Source organism: Prionailurus bengalensis, chromosome E2 (genome assembly GCF_016509475.1).
Source record: "Prionailurus bengalensis isolate Pbe53 chromosome E2, Fcat_Pben_1.1_paternal_pri, whole genome shotgun sequence".
Lineage (NCBI taxonomy): Eukaryota > Metazoa > Chordata > Mammalia > Carnivora > Felidae > Prionailurus > Prionailurus bengalensis.
In genome coordinates this window covers 10,318,904-10,338,371 of record NC_057352.1, presented here as the reverse complement: position 1 = coordinate 10,338,371, position 19,468 = coordinate 10,318,904, and the positions used below count along the sequence as shown (strand labels likewise).

General features: G+C 61.2%; 2 protein-coding genes and 1 long non-coding RNA gene across 5 annotated transcripts; 2 read left to right on the top strand and 1 right to left on the bottom strand.

Moving 5' to 3' along the window:
• Positions 1-763: 763 nt before the first annotated feature.
• CCDC9 (coiled-coil domain containing 9) lies at positions 764-11,555 on the top strand. 3 transcript variants are annotated; one of them, XM_043598575.1, is made up of 12 exons: positions 764-880; positions 2,605-2,678; positions 2,826-2,930; positions 4,783-4,884; positions 5,123-5,371; positions 6,619-6,702; positions 6,797-6,970; positions 7,804-7,985; positions 9,975-10,021; positions 10,130-10,262; positions 10,719-10,809; positions 10,897-11,555. In XM_043598575.1, exons 2-12 carry the CDS (start codon positions 2,676-2,678, stop codon positions 11,326-11,328), a joined length of 1,602 nt encoding a protein of 533 aa, XP_043454510.1. In that variant the 5' UTR covers positions 764-880; positions 2,605-2,675; the 3' UTR covers positions 11,329-11,555. The 3 variants fall into 3 exon arrangements, with proteins under 3 accessions (XP_043454510.1, XP_043454511.1, XP_043454509.1); XM_043598576.1 differs by lacking the exon at positions 764-880 and adding an exon at positions 1,763-1,937; XM_043598574.1 differs by lacking the exon at positions 764-880 and adding an exon at positions 1,944-2,170 and having other exon boundaries at positions 2,826-2,977.
• On the bottom strand, positions 9,282-13,452 carry LOC122493877. The gene is made up of 2 exons (XR_006300053.1): positions 13,151-13,452; positions 9,282-9,528 (listed from the first exon to the last, which is right to left on the bottom strand). It is a non-coding gene; the product is annotated as an uncharacterized LOC122493877 (long non-coding RNA).
• Positions 13,453-13,841: 389 nt separating this feature from the next.
• INAFM1 (InaF motif containing 1) lies at positions 13,842-15,326 on the top strand. The gene has a single exon (XM_043598577.1). It carries the CDS (start codon positions 14,523-14,525, stop codon positions 14,952-14,954), a length of 432 nt encoding a protein of 143 aa, XP_043454512.1. The 5' UTR covers positions 13,842-14,522; the 3' UTR covers positions 14,955-15,326.
• Positions 15,327-19,468: the final 4,142 nt, after the last annotated feature.

Genomic DNA, 19,468 nt, shown 5'->3' with positions numbered 1-19,468 from the left:
TCCGGTCTGCCCACTTCAATGGTCAAATTTTGTATGACGTGTAATGATAGGTTTATCACGTTGGCGTTTTGGTTAAGGCATGGAACCTCCTGGAGTCTGCAGCCACATCCGGATCTCTCAGTGAGCGTCTTGCAGTTCCTGGAAGGCGCTAAGCTCACTCACCACAGGGCCTCTGCACAGGCTGTGTGTTCTCTGCCTGGACCCCCCCCCCCCCTCACCCTCACCCTAAGCCCTCTCCTCCTGCCCCTCTGCAAGGAACCTCCCACGCTTCTGTTTGTGGTATCTCACATTTACTGGTGCCTTCCCTCATGAGGGAAGGGATGGGGTCTGCCTTGTTCACGCCGGAGTCCTCCCCTCCCCAAGCACACCCCCTTCCCCCCACCCTCTGGCCCTGGCACTCAATGCAAATTTAGAGAATGAAAGAAAGATGGAAACTCTAAGGTTTCCTTGGCAGGAGGGTGAGGGATTCCCCACCCACCCAGCACAAGCCTGGTGGGTCAGGCTTCCAGGAATTATAGCCTAGTACCTATTTACTGGAACCAGAAAAGAGGCAGCAGGTAGAGACCAGAGAGAGGACGGTGTCTCCTTTCCCTGGAAGAAGGTCATCTAGGCCCAACGAAGTTGAGTAAAGCTTCCAGAACACCCTTGCGTACCACCTAGACACACTCCCGCTTCCACCCACGGAGGGGGGTGGGGTGGGGGGGTGGGGGGGTGCGGCGCCTTTAAGACTCCCGGAAACGGGACGGCAGGACCGGAAATGATCCTCTTTCGTTCCCCTCTTCACGTGGTGCGGACCGGAAGTGACGCGCGCGGCCCGGGAGCTGCGGACGCGGAGGCCGACGGAGTCGGAGTCGCCGACGCCGCGGGGTCTCCGGGACAGGTGACCGGAGGAGGGGGCCGGGAGCACGCCCGGAGAGGGCGGGGCCTGGCGCCCCACGTGGGGGGAACGGGAGCGGGGGCAGGCGCGGCAGCGAGCCGCCCGCGGAGGCGGGGTCAGAGTACTCTGCGGGGGGCGGGGACTGGACGCCCACATGGAAAGCTTGAGGGGCGCTGGCGGGGCGGGACGTCGGCGGGTGGGCCGGACCCGAGCGGGCCGAGCTGTGGGCGGGGCCGGGGCGTGGGTGGGTAGAAGAGGGTGGGGCTGAAAAGTTGTGCCCGGGCCGGGGGCGGAGCCAAAATATTGCCGGGAGAGCTAGGGGGCGGGACCGGGACGCGGGCCGAACGTGCTGGGGGCGGGGCCAGAAAGTTTTGCCTGAGCTTCCCGCGGGTCCGGATCATCGGCCCGCAAGTCAGGAGCGGATCCAGAGGCTGACGCGAAGGCGGGGCGGGACCAAAAAGTTGTGGGTGGCGGGGGCCGTGGCCAGGGTGCTGGCGGGGAATGATGGGAGTGCAACCGGAAAGTTTTGCGGGACCCAGGGGTGCCGTCCGAGCGTTGGCACGCGAGCCGGCCCGGGAGCCAGAACCCTGACTGAGGGCGTAGGGGGCGGGACCGTGTTTCGAAGCGACGAGGCCGGGCTGGGAAGCAGGGGGCGTGACCGGGAGGTTGGCCGGGCGAGTCGGAGGCGGGGCCAGGGTGTTGGCTGGAGGGCCGTGGGCGGGGCCCATGTAATAACGCGAGAAGCAGGGGGCGGGTTCAGGTTGTTGCCCGGGGATCCGGGGGGGTGGGGTCAGAGGGTTGGCTGGGAAAGTCAGAAGCTGGGCCGGATTAACGACGCGCGGGCGGGCGGGGTCTGAGGCCTAGCGGGTGGGGCGGGGCCAGAAAGTTAGTCCTGGAGGGGGGCGGGGCCGTGGCCGTGGCCTTCGGGAGCAGTTTGAGGCTGGAGCTTCCCCCCCCCCACCCCCGGAAAGCCGCGCGCGGGCCGGGAAGTTCTGTCTGCGCCGGGCGGGGAAGTATACACTGGGGAGGTTGAACCAGGTACGGGAAACCTCGCCATTGGGTACCAGGCTTGTTTTTGGAATCTGGCGGGGTGTTGGGGAGACAGCGGCACCTTTCTCGGGAAGCTGGAGGCGTGGGCTTAAAATGTTCTCCCAGGGTCAGGGCAGCCTATAGGCGTGGAGATCGGGCTTGTTTTGACTGTGGGGTTATGGGACGATTCTGACACGTCCCTGGGAGAGAGGTGGATTTAGAGTGTTCACAGGGATGGAGCAGCACCAGAATGGACGCAGGAAGGTGGGCCTAGAATTTTCTTGTACTGCTTGGGGGGTGAGAGGATGTATCTAAAGCTCTCTGGAGATGGAGGTCTGGGTTAAAACTCCCAGCACTGGGGTGTGGAGGCTGGATTGGAATCTTCCTTTGGAAGGGAGCATTGTTGGCTGTTTCCTTAAGCGGTGGGGTGGGGCCAGAACTTTTCCCAAGGTGGGTGTGACTCTAGTGTCTAAGAAGCAAGTGGGTGGGCACAAACCGTGGGAGGTGGCGGAGTCCAAATTTGTGCAGGTAAGGGGCAGGCTAGCCCTTTAAGACAGAGTGGAAATGAGGGCTAGAATCTCCTCGGGGTGCAGGTGTTGTTAATGCGCATGTGTGTTTGAGAGGAGCCCCCAGTATAGGAGAGGTGGAAGCAGACTGGGGAGTCATTGGCCTTAGTGCTCCGTTCCCTCTGTCCTCAGGAAGCCCTGGTGCTGTGTCCGGATTCTGCAGGGGAAGTTTGCCGGGACCCTGGCCCCAGCTAGCCAGTGGAATGGTGAGATGGAAAGTGGGGAGTCTCTGGAATCTGAGCTTTGGGGCAGGGAGCTTGGGAGGAGGGGACCCACGACTCAGACCCTGGATCGAATGCACTGGGATGGGTGTAGGTTTCCCTTGCTGTCTCTCAGCTGTCTCTCCTTCTTAGTCAGCCACACTGGATCTGAAATCGAAAGAGGAGAAAGATGCCGAGTTGGACAAGAGGATCGAAGCTCTTCGGCGAAAGAACGAAGCCCTCATACGGCGCTACCAGGTGCCCTAGCCCCGCCCTGGGAGACCCCATCCCCTCTCCTCCCCGCAGTGAGTTTCCCTCACCTCTCCCTTCCTTAAAACCTTTTCATGGCTTCCCATCACTCTCAGGATCAAAGCCAAAGGCCTTAGCCGGCCATTCCTTCCTTCATTCCATCCATCCGTCATTCATTCACGAACACCCACCAAGGTCTTTACTGCCAGGCTCTGAGCTGAATGTTGTCAGGGACATAGCTGTGACCGAGACAGCCCTGGGCCTGTCCTTCTGGAGTTCACCATCAAGTAGGGGCACAGACCTTTCTTTAGGCAGTGATGACCCAGAGTGGGCTGGGCTGGGTAGTTCACGGGTCTGTGAGAGCCCAGAGTGGGGTCTTCACCCAGTCTGGAGGATATTAGGGAGGGCTTCCCAGAGGAAAGGATTCTGATACCTGAAGGGTGAGTAAGCTAGCCGAAGAGAAGAAGCGAGCATGTTTTAAGTGGAGGGATTAGTTTGTGCAGAAACTTGAAACTTAGGGGGCGCCTGGGTGGCTCAGTTGGTTAAACATCCTGCTTCGGCTCAGGTCGTGATCTCATGGTTCATGGGTTTGAGCCCCCCTGCCCCGCTGTTGGGGCTCTGTGCTGACAGTGTGGAGACTGCTTGGGATTCTCTCTCTCTCTGTCCCTCCCCCTGCTCGCTTCTTCCCCACGCGCCCCCCCCCCCCCAAATAAATAAACTTTAGGGAAAAAAAAAGAAATCTGAAACTTCATGTGGGAAGGTCAGTGGAGGGATATCGACCCAGGGAGGTCAGCAGGGGTCACGCCACGCTGAGAATTTGTACGTTTTCTCGAGGGCACTGGGGAACCTTGGAGGGTTTTGAGCAGGAGTGGGGTCAGGTCAGAATAGCTTTTTAGGAAGAGCTCTTTGGCTGCTGTGTGCTGTTGAGCGGGAGGAGGTGATACCGGAGGCCAGAGGCCCAGGAGGAAGCTGAGGCAGGGACCTCCGCGGGGAGAGGAGGGACAGGGCTGTGGGGAGGACTCTGTGACAGGCAGTGGTGGGGGGAGGGGAGGGGAGGTGGAAGGAGGGGCCAGGATGAGGTCCAGGTCCTTGCCAGAAGTGACAGAGTAGGTGGTGGGGTTATTCCTGAGGAGGGACTTAGGAGGAGGGGTGGGTTTCATTTATTCATATTTCATGCATTCATTCACTTAAAAAACAAAAGCATATTGAATTTCTGTTGTGTGTCACGAAGCGTTCTAGGCTGGGGGGGTGCATCAGTGGACAAAACAGACAGGTACCCCTGTCCTCAGGCCGATTCGGTTGCAGAGGGGAAAGCAGACAATAACCCAGATACGCATGATGCCAGGTAGTTGAGCAGGAGAAGGGGCAGGAGAATGGCATGGGAGGTGGTTTCTGTTAGTGGGTCAGGGAAGGCCTCTCTGAGGAGGGGACATTTCAGGAGCGGAAACCTGAAGGAGGCGAGAGGCTGAGGGCTCTCTGGGGGCAGAGGGAACAGCTGGTGCAAAGGCCCTGAGGCAGGGTTGAGCCTGGTGTGTTCTAGGAACGTTGAGGAGGGCAGAGTGAGCGAGGGGGAGAGGGAGGGAGGGAGGGTGGCAGATGAGGTCAGGATGGTAACGCGGCCAGACCCTGTAGGGCCCCGTAGGTTGTGGCTCTTGCCCAGAGCTGGGTACTGCAGGGGGGTTCTGAGCACGGGAATAGTGTCGTGCGGATTAGGGGAAGATGCCGAAGCGATCAGCTTCCTTGCCTGGAGCTCAGGAGAGAGGCCTAGGTGGGGGCCAGTCTTGGGGGAAGTTCATGGCGGCTGGGGGAATACCGCTGGTGCCAAGACCGCCGACCTCCTCCCGCTGACGTTTGCTCCTAGGAGATCGAGGAGGACCGTAAAAAAGCTGAACTCGAGGGAGTAGCGGTGACAGCGCCCCGGAAGGGCCGCTCGGTGGAGAAGGAGAATGTGGCCTTTGAGGTGGTGAGCTCCACACCGAGCTGGGCGACTCATTGGGCTGGGGGACGGGCGATGAGAGTTGAGACCTGAGGCCGGAGAGCGCCCCTCTCCGCCCCAGCTGCCCCGGCCGCCCCGGCCACCCCAGCCGCCCCAGCCGCCCCAGCCCTGTGGGCGGCCTCTGCTCCCACAGCTGCCCTCTGGGCTTGGGGGTCCCCGTCTCCTCATCTGAGTGACTGCACTTTTTCTCCCTTCCCTCTTACAGGAGAAGAACTTGGGTCCCTCTCGGAGGTCTCCTGGGACCCCGCGGCCCCCGGGGGCCAGCAAGGGAGGCCGGCCCCTCCCCCAGCAGGGAGGCCGGGCAGGCGTGGGCCGGGTGGCCCGTCACTGGGAGGACAGTTCTGGGGAGCAGCCTCGAGGAGGAGCTGGGGGCCGCAGCCGGAGGGGCCGGGGCCGGGGGTCCCCTCATCTGTCTGGGGCCGGAGATGCCTCAACTGCCGACCGCAAATCCAAGGTGGGGGCCCGGGATGGGCTGGCGTCCTCTGGCTGATGCGCTTCCCGTCTCGTTCGCCTCGGTCCTGCCCGCAAACGGACCGGCTTTCTGCATCTGTCTTCTTCCGCCCCTTCTCCGTCGACTCGTTCTCTCTCTCCTCCCTCCCCCACCCCTGACCGGTGTCGCGCGTCCTCTCCCTGTGTTTTTATCTCCCCTTGTTTTGCTCTGTGTCTGGTGCACCCTTGCCACCCGCCGTGTCTTGCCCCATCTCTGTCCTCTCTCTGGCTCCTTCTCTCCAGTGCACGCCCTCTCCTTGGCTCTCTTTTTCTGTCTGTCTCGCTCCCTGGATCTGTTTGTGGGGAGCAGTGATGTTCTTACTGAGACTGCTCTGCCGCTCCGATGCGGAGGTTAGCAGGCCGGGGGGCTGCGGGGCAGAGTGACTCAGCGCACCATGGACTTGGGCTCGACTTGGTTCGATGAGTTCCCTCTCCTTGGGCAGCTCCCTTCCCTGTGGGAGCTTCTTGGGGGAGTCCTAGAATCAGATTTAAAGGTTACTGTGAACGTTCTGTGAACAGCAGGCCGTTGGGAAGAAGGGGAGAAGGGATTGTGGGGGGTCACCTCGCCATCTGCCAAGTAATTGCTGTTACTGCTGTCATTAGTTCTGTGGCAGCCAGGGTGTGTTGGGGTCCCCGGCTCCTTCCCCAGGTTTAGCGTTTCCCCAGGGAGCTTGACGGGTAAGATTTATTACGGTGCAAGGGCACAGAACAAAACCAGAGGGACAAGGCACGCGGGACGGAGTCTGGAGGGAGCCAGGTGCAGGCCCCCAAGCGTTCTCGTCCGGCCGAGTCACACGGGAGGGGGTCCTCCAGCGCCGAGTCGTGACAACCCACACGACGGGCTGTCTTCCGGGGACTCCCTAGAGAACAAGAGCCCAAGGTTTTTACCGGGCTCTGGTCGGGTGGGGCCCCTCTGCCTTGCGCCTACCCAAATCCCAGACCTCGGAAGGAAAGCCGGCGTTCCGGGCACACCTGTCGTTTGCACAGAGAGTCGAGGCACCCTGAGCCCCCTTTCTCAGTTAGCCGTTGACGGAGAACCTGCTGGGAGCCGAAGTCCCAGATGCCGGCCCAGGCCTTTGAGAGCAGGCCTGTCTAAGGAGGGAGTCTCCGGCCGGCGGCGGCTCCCCTCCTGCCCGGGTGCCAGCGAGCAGTGGGCTTGTGCGGGTCTCCCTGACGGCCCGGTGTTTCCGTGTCCGTGTTCTTACCCCCTAGGAGTGGGAGGAGCGGCGCCGGCAGAACATCGAGAAGATGAACGAGGAGATGGAGAAGATTGCGGAGTATGAGCGCAACCAGCGGGTCAGTGCCCCGGGCGTCCCCGCGGCGCGGCCCTCTGCCACCCCCCGCCCCCCGTGAGCCCGCCAACCCCGTCCCCCACTCCCTGGGCCCGCAGGAAGGCGTGCTGGAGCCCAACCCGGTGCGGAACTTCCTGGACGACCCCCGGCGACGCGGCGGGCCCCTGGAGGAGCCTGAGCGGGACCGCCGGGAGGGCAGCCGCCGGCACGGGCGCAACTGGGGGGGACCCGACTTCGAGCGGGTGCGCTGCGGCCTGGAGCAGGAGCGGCAGGTGGGTGCCGGGTGCTGGGGCGCCCTGGCCTGGCCGCCGTCCTTCCTGCGGTGTACGTTTGCGCGGGCCTGACCGAGACAGCAGGGCAGGGAGGGCCAGCCTCCGCGCCCGGTCTCTGAGCCCCAAGCCGATGGTCCGTTGCCTTGTGGGCACCGCAGCGCCCTCCCCTCCTGGCTCTCCGGTGTGCTCGGCCCCGTCCTCTCTCGATATCGTCAGGAACGTTTACCGGGACCCACTGGGTGCTGGGCACGGCCTTGGGTGCTGGGGCTGAGTCTTTGTTTTTTGTTTTTGTTTTTTTTTTCTTTTTTTTTTTTTTTTTGGAGAGAGAGGGAGCAAGTGAGCAAGTGGCAGAAAGAGAGAGAGAGAGAGAAGCAGGGCTCCCATGAAGTGGGGCTCGTGCTCACCCGATGTGGGACTCGAACTCACTGCCTGCGAAATCCTGACCTGAGCTGAAGTCAGGTGCTTAAGGACTGAGCCGCTCAGGCGCCCTGGAGCTGAGTCTTAAGGCCAAGCCCCCGCCCTAAAGAGGTTGATTCTGGTGGGAGCTACTTAACCGAGCGAGCATATAGTAAGGCGAGCGAGCATATAGTAAGGCGTGAGCCAGCGTCCGATGTAAAATGCAGCAGGGAGGGGGCGTGGAGGGTGGAGACGGGGTGCCGCTTGGGGAGAGAGCTGGGATGGCCTCTGAGGAGGCGCCACACGAGCAGACCGCGTTCGCATCTCTGCCCTGTCACCTCCTCGTGTGACCTTGAGCATAGCAGGCCTGGGGGAGAGTCGGGGGCGGGCTGGCCGGTGGCTCGGGGCCCTGACTGCCCGTCTGCGGGGCGGGACAGGGCCGCCGGGCCGGCCTGGCTGGCGCTGGCGACATGACGCTGTCCATGACGGGCCGGGAGCGATCGGAGTACCTGCGCTGGAAGCAGGAGAGGGAGAAGATCGACCAGGAGCGGCTGCAGAGACACCGCAAGCCCACCGGCCAGTGGCGGCGGGAGTGGGATGCCGAGAAGACGGATGGGATGTGAGTGTCCTCTCTGGCCCCTCGACCTTGACCCCTGGCTTAACGCCTCCGTCGCCTTCTGGCGCCCCGCCCCGTGTGTCGGGTTCGAGGTCACCGTCACTAAATCCCCGGCACGTCAAACCACTTTCTCGTGTCTGCGGGTCAGCTGGGTTCGGCTGATCCACGCCGGGCCCCGTAGGCCGCGGGGTCCGGCTGGGCTTGGCTTCTCCATGCGGGTGGAACTCCGTTCTGCTCCATGGGGGTTCGTGCTGGGGTTCAAGCTGAAGGGAGCAGCTCTCCAGAGAGGTGCTGGTCACGGCATTGGCAGATGAGCAGGAGGGGAGAGCAGGCACTTCCGTTCTGGTAGCAGCAGACCCAGCATCGCTGGGGCCAGAGATTAAGCTGCCCTAGTAGATGGTGCCACGGCCTCGCGGCCAAGGGCACGGATGGAAATGCTGCACGGGGAGGGCATGAGAAACTGCTAACAGTGATTCGACCTTCGCACCCCCCTCCCTCACCAGCCTGTCCCCCACCAACCCAGCCCCTTATCCGGGCGGCACTGGTATCCTTATGTGACTCCGTGCTCTTTGAGGGCCCCGGAAACATCCAGTTAGCCCAACTTAAAGCAAAGCTATACCCTTGTGTCCCGGACCAGAAGACCAACTTCCATACCAGAGAGCTAGCCAATAGCAGTCTAAAGACTGCTATTAAAAACTTAAGTTTTTAGGGGCGCCTGGGTGGCGCAGTCGGTTAAGCGTCCGACTTCAGCCAGGTCACGATCTTGCGGTCCGTGAGTTCGAGCCCCGCGTCGGGCTCTGGGCTGATGGCTCAGAGCCTGGAGCCTGTTTCCGATTCTGTGTCTCCCTCTCTCTCTGCCCCTCCCCCGTTCATGCTCTGTCGCTCTCTGTCCCAAAAATAAATAAACGTTGAAAAAAAAAATTAAAAAAAAAACAACTTAAGTTTTTAATGTTATTTATTTATTTAATCTTTATTTTTGAGAGAGAGAGAGAGAGTGAGGGTGAGCGGGGGAGGAACAGAGAGAGGGAGACACAGAATCCGAAGCAGGCCCCAGGCTCTGAGCTGTCAGCACGGAGCCCGATGCGGAGCTCGAACCCACGAATCGCGAGGCCACGACCTGGGCTGAAGTCGGATGCTTAACCGACTGAGCCACCCTGGCGCCCCCGCAGCTCTAGTTTTCCATGCCATCCTGCGCCCTTTGCTGCTTTGCAAGTTCCCACGCCTGTCGCTTTTGTCTCTGGCACGGGCTGAAGAAAGAGGGTGTTGGCTGTGTGCCTGGGTGGTCCGAGCATTTCTCTGTGGGTCGTGAGCCCAACCGGTGCAAGCGTGAGGAGGTCTCTGCACAGATGTTGTGGAGGATCCTTCTAAGGTGCGGGGAGCCGGGCTTCTAGCGGGATGTTCTCCGGGTTGGGAACGAGAACGTAATTGTTCTTCCTCGAGCCCCCGAAGCAGCACGCAGCGCGTCTCGTTAGCGCGTGGGTACGTTGATTTCGGCAGCAAACGTGGATTGAGTCCCTCCTCTGTGTCACGAAGGCTGGTGGGGATTCTAGGGGATGGGGACACGACAGTGAACAAAACCGCTTCTGCCTTCAAGGGACCTAGATTCTAGTTGGAAAGGTGGACACTGAATAGATCCCAGCGGCAGCTCATGAGGAACAACGGAGCGTGGAGAAGGATGGAGACCCTTCTTTTAGACTTGGGTGATGCGCGTGTAATAATACGTGATTATTTTAGACCGGGGTTTAGGAGGGTCTGAGCGGAAGCCTGGAGGAGGTGAGGGTGCCGGCCGCCGAATGGCCTGGGGAGGTGTCCCCAGGAGCAGTGGGTGCAAAGGCCCTGAGGCAGGAGCGCGGTGTCGTAGGAGTGCTAGCAAGCGAGGCCTGACTGGAAGCTGGGGATTATGGGCTTTCGAAGTTTTTGTTTTGGGGGTCAAATACTGAATTTTTTCTTTCTGTTAAGCTGCCTGCTCACCCTCTTCTCTCTTCTCCCCAGGTTCAAGGATGGCCCAGCCGCTGCCCTCGAACCATCCCATCGCTATGGTGAGCGGGTGTCCTTGGGTGGGGTGGGGCCGCTGGGTGGGCCGGGCGAGGGGGTTAGTTTGTGGCCTGCCCCCCCCCATCCCTGACCCCTCCCGGCTTCTGTTGCAGATGATCAGGCCTGGGCTCGGCCCCCCAAGCCCCCCACTTTCAGGGAGTTCCTGTCCCAGCACAAAGCGGAGGTCAGCCGCAGGAGGAAGAAGGGTAGCCGATCCCAGACCAAGGCAGCCCCTCGTGCCTACAGGTGGGGGCACCCCTTCCCCTGGCGTGTGCAGGCCCCCCCCACTTGCAGCAGGGCCGTGTGGCTCTAGACCTGGCTGTCCTGACATGTGTATGTGTGGCTTTGTCTTTGCCGTCTCGTCCCTGTCTGTTCTCGGGTACGTGTGTCTCTCTTGTGGGTCAGGCTCTTGCTTCTGGGGAGTTGGGGCCTCCGTCTCTGCTCTACCCCCACCCTCTCCTCGTCCCCCCTCTTCTTTTCTGCCACCTGCCCCCCCCCCCCCATCTATCTGTGCCTGATAACCTGGGGACACAGACCCGCCGTTTCCTCCTTAGTGCTCCAGCATGCTGGGTCCTCACCCACAAACCTACAACCCCCTCTCGCCCGGAGTTGAATTTTGCAGCTCTTCTCCGGAGAGGATCTGGAGGTGGGAAGCCCCTTCCCATCCGCCTGGGCCTCACCCCTCTCCTTGGTCCCCTCCAGTGACCATGACGACCGCTGGGAGACGAAGGAGGCAGCATCCCCAGCCCCTGAGGCCCCACAGCCCCCTCCACCCGAGGAGACGCCCGTGCAGGTGAGGCAGGCTGTCCTCTCCGGGTAGGGGGGTGGGGGTGCTCCGGGTCCACGCCCGCTCCCCCGACCTGCCCTGTGCTCCCCGCAGCCGCTGGAGACCCCAGCTCCTCCTGCCCACCGGCCTCCTGAGGATGACGGGGAGGAGGACGAGGGGGAGGATGAGGAGTGGGAAGATGTGAGTGAGGAGGAGGAGGAGATCGAGGAGGAGGAGGAGGAGGAGGAGGGGGAGGAGGAGGAAGAGGCCATCGAGGAGGAAGAAGAACCAGCCCAAGACCACCAACCCCAAGAGGCTGCGCCCACCGGAAGCCCCACCGGTGAGCAGGCTGACAAAGAGCCTTCCAGGCCAGAGGAGCCCCTGCCACTTCCCCCGGCCCCTGCCACGCCTTCTAGCCCCTTCTCGCCCCTTGGGGGCCACCAGCCCGTGTCTGACTGGGGTGAAGAGGCGGAGCTGAATACTTCCCCCAACGCTGATGCCCTCTCCCTCTCTCCGGGTGAGGCCTGGCCATTTGGAAATGCATGAAGCTGGCTGCTTGTGTGTGCTGGAGGGGTGCACTGGCAGGCGGGGAACTGTGGGGGGCTGGGTTCCCCCGCCCCCTTCACTGGGACCCCGTGTACCCGCCACCCCAATGGGTAGGGAGGACGGTCCATGCCTGTCTCTGGAATGCCTCCCCCCCCCCCCCAGATCCTGCCCGTGCTGTGGGCCACAGAGGCCCCTCCCCAATAAAGAGTTCACGTCCTCGAATGATATTCCCCAGGTGTGTCCTTGAACACCCCCTCCCACTCCCCCAGGGCCTTCTCTCTCACGGTGGGGGGAAATATGGAGGGGTAGGGGCTTGACTGGGCCTCCCCCCTTCCCCAGGAGGTGACCAGCCAGCCCCTGCCTCCCTCGAGAGTGGGCCCTGCCTCCCAGGAACCCAGAAAGCTGAAGAGGAAGGGTCTGAGGCAGCTTCAGGTGGGGGAGTGGACGGGGCCCCAGAAGATGGCCTTCTTCCTCTTTTTCTCCCCCTGGGGCTGAGGGGAGGGCTTGGGGAGAGGATAGAGTGGAGCTGGGTGTGCGGGGAAGCCGCGGATGGGGGGAGGGAGGGGTGAGGCTACAACGCTTGGGATTGGGTGAGATTGGAGCCCAGGTCAAGGGGGTGGAGCTAAATGGAGGCCCTCTGGGGCCTAGCGCTTGGAAGAATGGTGGGGGAGGGGAGGGAGGGTGGGATTAGGATTTAGAGGCTGACCCCAGGGGTTGGGGGATAAAGTCTAAATATGATGGGGTGGGACTAGCCCCAAGGGGTAGGGCTGAGGGCAGGATTAGGAATTTAAATAGGTCGTCTTCAGCCAGACCAAGCTGAGCGCGCCCTATCTCATCTGATCGGGCAAGCTAAGCAGGGTCGGGCCTGGTTAGTACTTGGATGGGAGGAATTTAAATAGGTCGAAAGTAAGAATGGGGGGGGGGAGGTTCTAAGCGAGTAGAGGAAATCAGAATCGAAATGCATTTCCCGTTAGAATGTTGGGCCCAACCACCTCCATCAGTGCGAGCCGGGTTGGGAACCAGGGACCTCCCCAGGTGTGACATTAGAGTTTGGGGGGCAGAGCGAAGGAAGATCTGGTTAGAACTCAGGTGGGCAAGGGCAAAGGGGGGCAGGGGCAAGAGGGCGGGCACTCTTGGGGCTAGTTTAGGTCCGTGGGGGACTGGGCGGGAGTGGGGGAGGCTGGAGTCTGAGAGGACAGAGTTTAGGACGGTCGGCGAGGGCAGGGTGTCCAGGCGTTTCCCGTCTTCGTCTCTGGGCCCTTTGCTGGCCAAGTGACTGTGATCTCGCTGTACCAGATAGCTTCCTCGATTGTAAACAGGGTTCTGCCGGGGTGCATGCAGTTTGTGGGGCCCCCTGCGAGGATTAAAGGGAGTCCGAGGCCCATAAACCATTTAGCGCAGGGCGACTGAAGCTAGGCTCAGTTGGGATCAGAGACGGAACTAGACGGGTAGAGGGTGGGGGAAACTGTTCCCTCCGCTGACTGCCCCTTCTCTCCCCCAGAGGCGGGCACTGAGGGTCAGGAGACCGCGGAGATCACCGACTTCCAGAGGGTGCGTTTCTGCAAGGTGGTGGCGGCCGCTCCGCCACCGGGGGCCGCCCGCTGACCGCGCCTGCAGACTGCGGCCTCCGCGTTCTGCACTAACCTCCTGCCGCCTTGCTCCTCTGTCCTCTGCTTCCGTCACGCTCCAGCCGGGAGAGGGTTAAATGTAAGGGGGGCGGAGTCAGGGCCAGTGAACGGGGTGGGACCAGGGCAATAGGCAAGTCTCACGAATGGGGGGCGCCGTGGCACCGGGAGGGTTGAGACGCCCCCGAGTTACCCACCTAATGGCAGCCATGGGGGGGCTAGGTGCCGGTCCCCGGATCTAGATTCCCGCCTCCTGGAGTTTCCATCTGGGGCATGGCAAATAGCCGGTGACTCTCCCGCAGGACTTGGAATTACTAGGCCACCGGCCTTCTCTTATTAAACGCAGTGCTTCCGCTAACCTTTGAACTGTGTTTCTGGAGGGCAGGCTGGGTTGCTGTGCTTGGCGGGCTTTTCCATGGCGGAAGAGGCGGGAGGAAGGGGTCTTCCTTCCTCCACTCCCCTGATACGTCTTCCCTCCCCCCCCCTCTCGCAGGCCTCCCCGAATTCCTGAAGACGCTGCTGGGAGGGGACTGAAGCTTCCCCGCCTTGATGGGGAGGGGGCGGCAGGAGGGGGTTAGTCTGGATTTCCAGGCTGCGCTCTCTCCTCCCCGGAGACTGCTCTGGATCCCATGACTTTAGGGAGAGGGAGAAACTGAGGGTGGTGGGGAGGCGTTGGGGAAGGGGCGTGACTGGCTTATGGGGCAGAGCTGGAGCTTCGGGGCGTTGAATTTAGATCTCTGGACGCGAAGTAAGGATGAGGTGCCGTGAGGGGCGTGGCTAGGGTGCCTGGGCGGGGCCACAACTCTCGTGGGTGAGGTTGGGACATAGGCGGGCCTTAGATGTGGTATGGGGCCGCGACAGCAGGTTTAGACGCGAGTTCTTAACGCGGCTGTGGGGGGCAGTCCTCGGTGGAGGGCGTGGTCAGTGCGGTGCTAGAACCAATGGGCTGAGGCGGCGGAAAGTTGCGGAGCCTGGACTAGAGAGTGTGAATCCAAGGAGAGGAGAGGAGAGGGTGGCTTCGAGTGCTAGAATCGAGTGTGATTCAGAGAAAGGCAAGTTAGAAGCGGGGAGGACCTGCGGCTAAGGCGGGGCGGGGTTTGTGAGGCTTGAACCTCGTAAGGGCTTGGGGCTCGGAGGCTGGGCTTCGATGCCTGGGAGAAGTCTGTGTCCCGAAAGGGGACGGGGTTGGGGCGCGGGGAGGAGGCCAGAAGGAGGAGGGCGGGGCTAAGTGCTGGGCGAGTTCGCATTTAAGAGGTGTGGGCGTCACACCGAAGCCTGGCAGTAGTTGCCAGCTGCGTTTGCGGGCCTGGGGCGGGGTCAGAGCCAAGTGGGGGTGGGGTCAGGGCGCTAGTTAAGTCTTAGCTTGATAATGGTTGGCTGGAGTCTGGGGAGGGGGTGGGTCCAGGACGCGGAGGAGACCAGCCCGCGCGGGGGCGTGATCATCCTGGCGGGGGCGGGGTTGGATCAAGGAGATGCAGAGCGCGGGGGCGGGCCCGGGGAGGGGGCGGGCCCAGGGCGCGGGGGCGGGGCCTGTGCGGGCCGCTGCGCCGGGCGGAGTGGGCTGCGGGGATGCGGGGCACGAGCTGCGTGGGCGGCGGCGGCGAGAGCCCGGGTGGCGCCGGGCTGAGCGAGGGCCCGCGGGGCCGCTGGCTGCGCCTGGCCCCCGTCTGCGCCTACTTCCTCTGCGTCTCGTTGGCCGCCGTGCTGCTCGCCGTCTACTACGGTCTCATCTGGGTTCCCACGCGGCCCCCCGCGGGCCCCGCCGGCCCGCCGCCCAGCGCGCCGTCTCCTCCGTGCGCCGCCCGCCCGGGCGCGCCGCCTGCCCCGGCGCCTGCCGCTGCCTCGATCTCCTGCCTCCTGGGAGCCCCCGGCGGGCCGCGACCCCAGCTCGAGCTGCCGCGCAGCCGCCGCCGCCGCCACAGCGACCACAGCCGCCGCCCGAACCACCGCCAGACACCCAGAGAGAGGCCGGAGGCCGCGGGGGGGCGAGGACCCGGGTAGCCGTCCCTTCCACCCCCTGCTGGATCTCCGGCCCTCGAGAGGCCGGCGCCCCCGCGGCGGATGCTCCGTACCCGGTCGGGCCCGGGCTCCGTCTTCACGACATCGCCCAGCGTCTCCGGAGTCGTCATCCTGAAGAATGGGGAGTGAAGGGGAGCTGGCTTGGGGCCTCGCTCCTCTGCCGTCAGGCTTCTCCGCCATCAGGCTCCTCTGCCATCAGACCGGGGTCCTCCGCCATCTGGCAGACCCTCTCCTGACCTCTGCCTTCTGACCCCCTCCATGGGATTCTGAGCACAGAGCCCACAACCCGCCCTCCTCCTCTCTGAATCTCCGTGTCCGTATGTCCCCCCTGCAATAAACTCCAGCCCCAAGTGCCTGGTGCTGTGTTTGTTGTATTGTTTTCGAGATGTCTCTCTTTTCAAGTTTGTAAGGGGAAGGCCTTCCCGGCGCCCGATCCTCCTGTCTTTTGCCCTGGGTGGGTCGGGTGGGCTCTCCCTTGACCTGGGCCGGCGTGTTTTTCTTTTCCCATCGCCAACACTTAGCCTTTGGGGTGGGGAGAAGAGGCTTAGCTGCAACAGAGCAGTTGAAGGTCAGACAGTGTGAAGGACTTCGCAGTTTTGTGTACGCTTGGGGCAGAAGCCGAGTGCCTCTGGAGAGAAGCAGACAGTCCGCCCTCCTGTTCCAGCACAGATGAGGGGAGAGGTGGGATGGTTTCGCACAAGCATTGGGGTCTTCGGGGATTGGGATTAGTGTGATTATAGCGTCAGGCAGAGAGGCTGGGTCCCCCTGAGATGTCAGGATTGCTGCTGGGAGGGAGTGAGGCCTTCTTCCCGGGGTCTGAGAGCTGAGGGTGTACAGGGGTGGTGGTGGGCCTGTGCCTCCCTGGAAATCACAGAGGAAGTTGGCCAGTACTGTGCTGCCTTTAAAGATTCGTACAATCTCTCTGGTCTGCAGTGCTGCTGGTGGACCGAGGCAGAGAAATTCCAGGCCTGCCGAAAGAGTCCGAAGTGGTTGAATCTATCCCCTCCCCGCAGAGGACTGAGGCCTGGCTCTGGGCAGGGCATTGGACCCTATACGCAGGTAGCAGTTTTCTTGTCTAGCCTCCTCCTTTGAACTGGAGACTTTCCCAGGGAAGTGAAACTGAACCTCCTCCCTCAGGCTGGGACATCAGTGGATATGGACTGGGCTGAGAACGTCAGTCATTCTGTGTCCCCTGTTTCCTCCCTACTGTCCATCCAGCATCACTTCCCAGAGGGTGTCTCCAAACCGAAGGGGAACTCAGGGACCCAGCACCCCTTTATGGTTAGCATAGGGCACTGACCGTGGAGCCAAGATGCCCAGATCCAAATTCCAGCTCTTCCTCTCCCTAGCTGTGTGACCTTGGGCAGGTTACTCAACCTTCCTGGTCCTGTGAAACGAAGATGATGATAGTACTTCCAGAGTAAATAAACTAGTGATCCAAAGCCTTTCAAACGGCGGCATCACACGTTCCTTCTCTCCACCCGCCTCTGTCCCTCAGGGATGAAAAAAAACCACAGCTTGGATCCCGAGGGATGTCAAGTCGGCCCAGAGCTCTGGACACCAGCAAGTGGTGAGTTGGAGGTGGGGACCCTCTGCATCTCTGAACCCTCTCGGCTCTCTAGCTTCCTGCCCTCTTCTCCCAGCTCCGTTGCTCCCCATTCCTCGGTTTCTCTTCCTGTCTCTGTGTCTCCCTCGCGCCACCCTGCTCTCTCCCCCTTCCGTCCCTGCCTCTCTGTCTCTCCCTGCCATCTCTCAGTGTTGTCTCTGCCTCTGTCCCTCACTCGGTGCTCTCTCCGACTCACTCTCTTGAGTCTCTGTCGCTTTCCACCCCAGCTCTCTCTCTGTGTCTCCTCCCTCCCTCCCCTTGCTTCCCTCCTCCCCATCCTGCCCCAACACCCCCTCCCCCAACCCCCCTTCTCGTTTCTTCCCCAGCTCAGTCCCCCAGTGCCCTATCTCCTCTCCCATCTTTGTCTGTCTTCCTTATCTCTCAGTCCCTCTTTTGGTCACTGTCTCTTAATTTTGCACTTAACAAACACTTACTGAGCATTTACTCTGTGCCGGGCCTTATTCTAGGCACCTGGGTCACAGCGGTGAACAAAACAGGCAAAGCTTCCTGCTTTCGAGGGAGCTGGCCTATTGCTGGAGAGACAGACAAGAAGCATGAGTGACTTAAATACATGTTATGTCTGTTAAGAAGCACAACGGACGAAGATAATCAGGGTGACAGGGAGTAATGGAGTTGCTGGTTCTTGGGCAGATGCCAAAGAGGTAAGGGCCGGGCATACAGATCTCTGGCGGGAAGAGTGTTCCAGGACATGGGAACGACAAGTATGATAGCCCTGAGGCTCAGGTGCTTGGCCGGTTCAAGGAACCATGAAGAAGCCAGGGAGTGAGCAGAGTGAGTGAAGGAGAGAGCAGGAAGGGAGGCAAGAGTGAGAGAGAGAGAGAGAGAGAGAATGGGGGCAGATTGTACAGAACCTCAAAGACCCACCGTGAGGTCTTTGGCGTTTACTTTGAATGAGGTAGAACCATGGAAAGTTCTTGAGCTGAGGAGGGACAGAGCCCGCGTAGGTGTTAACGGAACCCTCTGATTGCCGCGTGGGAAGAAACTGTAGGGGGCGCGAGGGTGGAAGCTGGGGCCCAGGGAGGAGGCCACGGCCATGGTTCAGGTGAGAGACGGTGGCTAGAACAGGGTAGTGGCCTGGAGGAAACGTGGGTGGTCAAAATCTTAGTGTGTGTGTGAAATACACATAGCATAAAAGTTACCACTTGAGCCATTTTATTTTAAAAATGTGTTGTTTTTTTAATAGCATGAGCAGGGGAGGGGTGGAGAGAGAGGGAGACACAGAATCCGAAGCAGGCTCCGGGCTCTGAGCTGTCAGCACAGAGCCCGATGTGGGGCTCGAACTCACAAACCGCAAGATCATGACCTGAGCCGAAGTCGGACGCTTCACCGACTGAGCCACCCAGGCGCCCTTCTTTTGTTCAGCTTCTTAGGCAAACCACTGAAATTTCTCTGGTCTACAAGTTTCCTTCCTTCCTTCCTTCCTTCCTTCCTTCCTTCCTTCCTTCCTTCCTTCCTTCCGTTCTCTCTTCCTCTTTCTTTCTTTCTTTCTTTCTTTCTTTCTTTCCTTCTGTTGAAAAAATTTTTAATTTATTTTAGAGAGCACGAGCCAAAGGGAGGGGGTGGAGAGAGAGAGAGAGAGAATCTTACACTGGTTCCCGAACTGTCGGTGCAGAGCCTCGCATGACGTTCAATCTCACGAACTGTGAGATCATGACCTGAGCCGAAATCAAGTCGGACACCTAACTGACTGAGCCGCCCGGGGCCTCCGGAGCATATGTTTTGAAGTTTATTTTTGAGAAAGAGAAAGAGCGGGGAAGGGGCAGAGAGAGAGAGAACCCCAGGCAGGTTCCCATACTGTCAGCCCAGAGCCCAACGTGGGGACTCAGTCTCAGGAACCGCAAGATCACGACCTGAGCCAGAATCAAGAGCGTGGCGCTTAACCAGCTGAGCCACCCACGCGCCTCTTGAACCGTTTAAAGGTGTAGAGTTCAGGGCATGAAGTCCGGTGTTGTGCGGTCATTACCACCTCCATTGATCTGATCGCTGTGAAAAAGGAGGGGAGGAGGGGCTGGACTAGAGGGAGAAAGTCTGGGGGTGGGGGGGGGGTGGGTTTGAGGAGGTGGGGGGAGGTGTGAGCATGCACGCACATGCGTGGGGAGAGGCAGAGAGAGAAGGGGACAGAGGACCCGAAGCAGGCTCTGCACCCACAGCAGAGAGCCGGATGCGAGGCTCGAACTCCCGAACTGCGAGGTCAGGACCTGGGCGGAAGTCGGACACTCAACCGACTGAGCCAGCCAGGCGCCCCCGCAGCAGGGTCTCTTAAAGGGAGAGCCGAGCAGCACCCTTGGGTGGCCACCACAGGGACCTACAGTGTTTCTAGTTCTTTCGGGGCTTAGGGGCAGCCTCACCCCCAAGGGGCTTTGCAGGGCGCCCCCGGCGGAGGCACCTGGGAACTCATTCCCATCCCTGGGAGAGAGGGAGGCCTCGCCCCTCCTGGTGGGCTGGAGGGCTTGCTTTCAACTTGGTGGGATCAGTGCAGGTCACGTGACAAACCTGGACCCCCGTGCCTGTGCCAGGGGCCGTCAGGTGCGGTTGGTTGAGGCTTGGGTTCCATCACGCCCTGGCGCGAGAAGGCGGGATTACTCTAAACGGTTGGGCCAATCGCGACCCATCGCTGGGTCAGGCCCAAGGCCGTAGACCTCCCCGCTGCAGCCGAACTGCAAGGGCTGGAACTTCCAGGAGGGGGCGCCAAAGCGTCGCCGTCCTCCCGGAAGCCTACCCTGGCCGGGATCCAAGATTCACAATCACGGCAGAAACATTTGTACGTGCACGTTCCAGGGGCCTGCGAGGAGGGTCCCGTGCCCCGAATTCCAAAAAGCCGTGACAACCAAAACAGTTTCTTTGGGGGGGTAGTTTGGGCGCAGTCTCA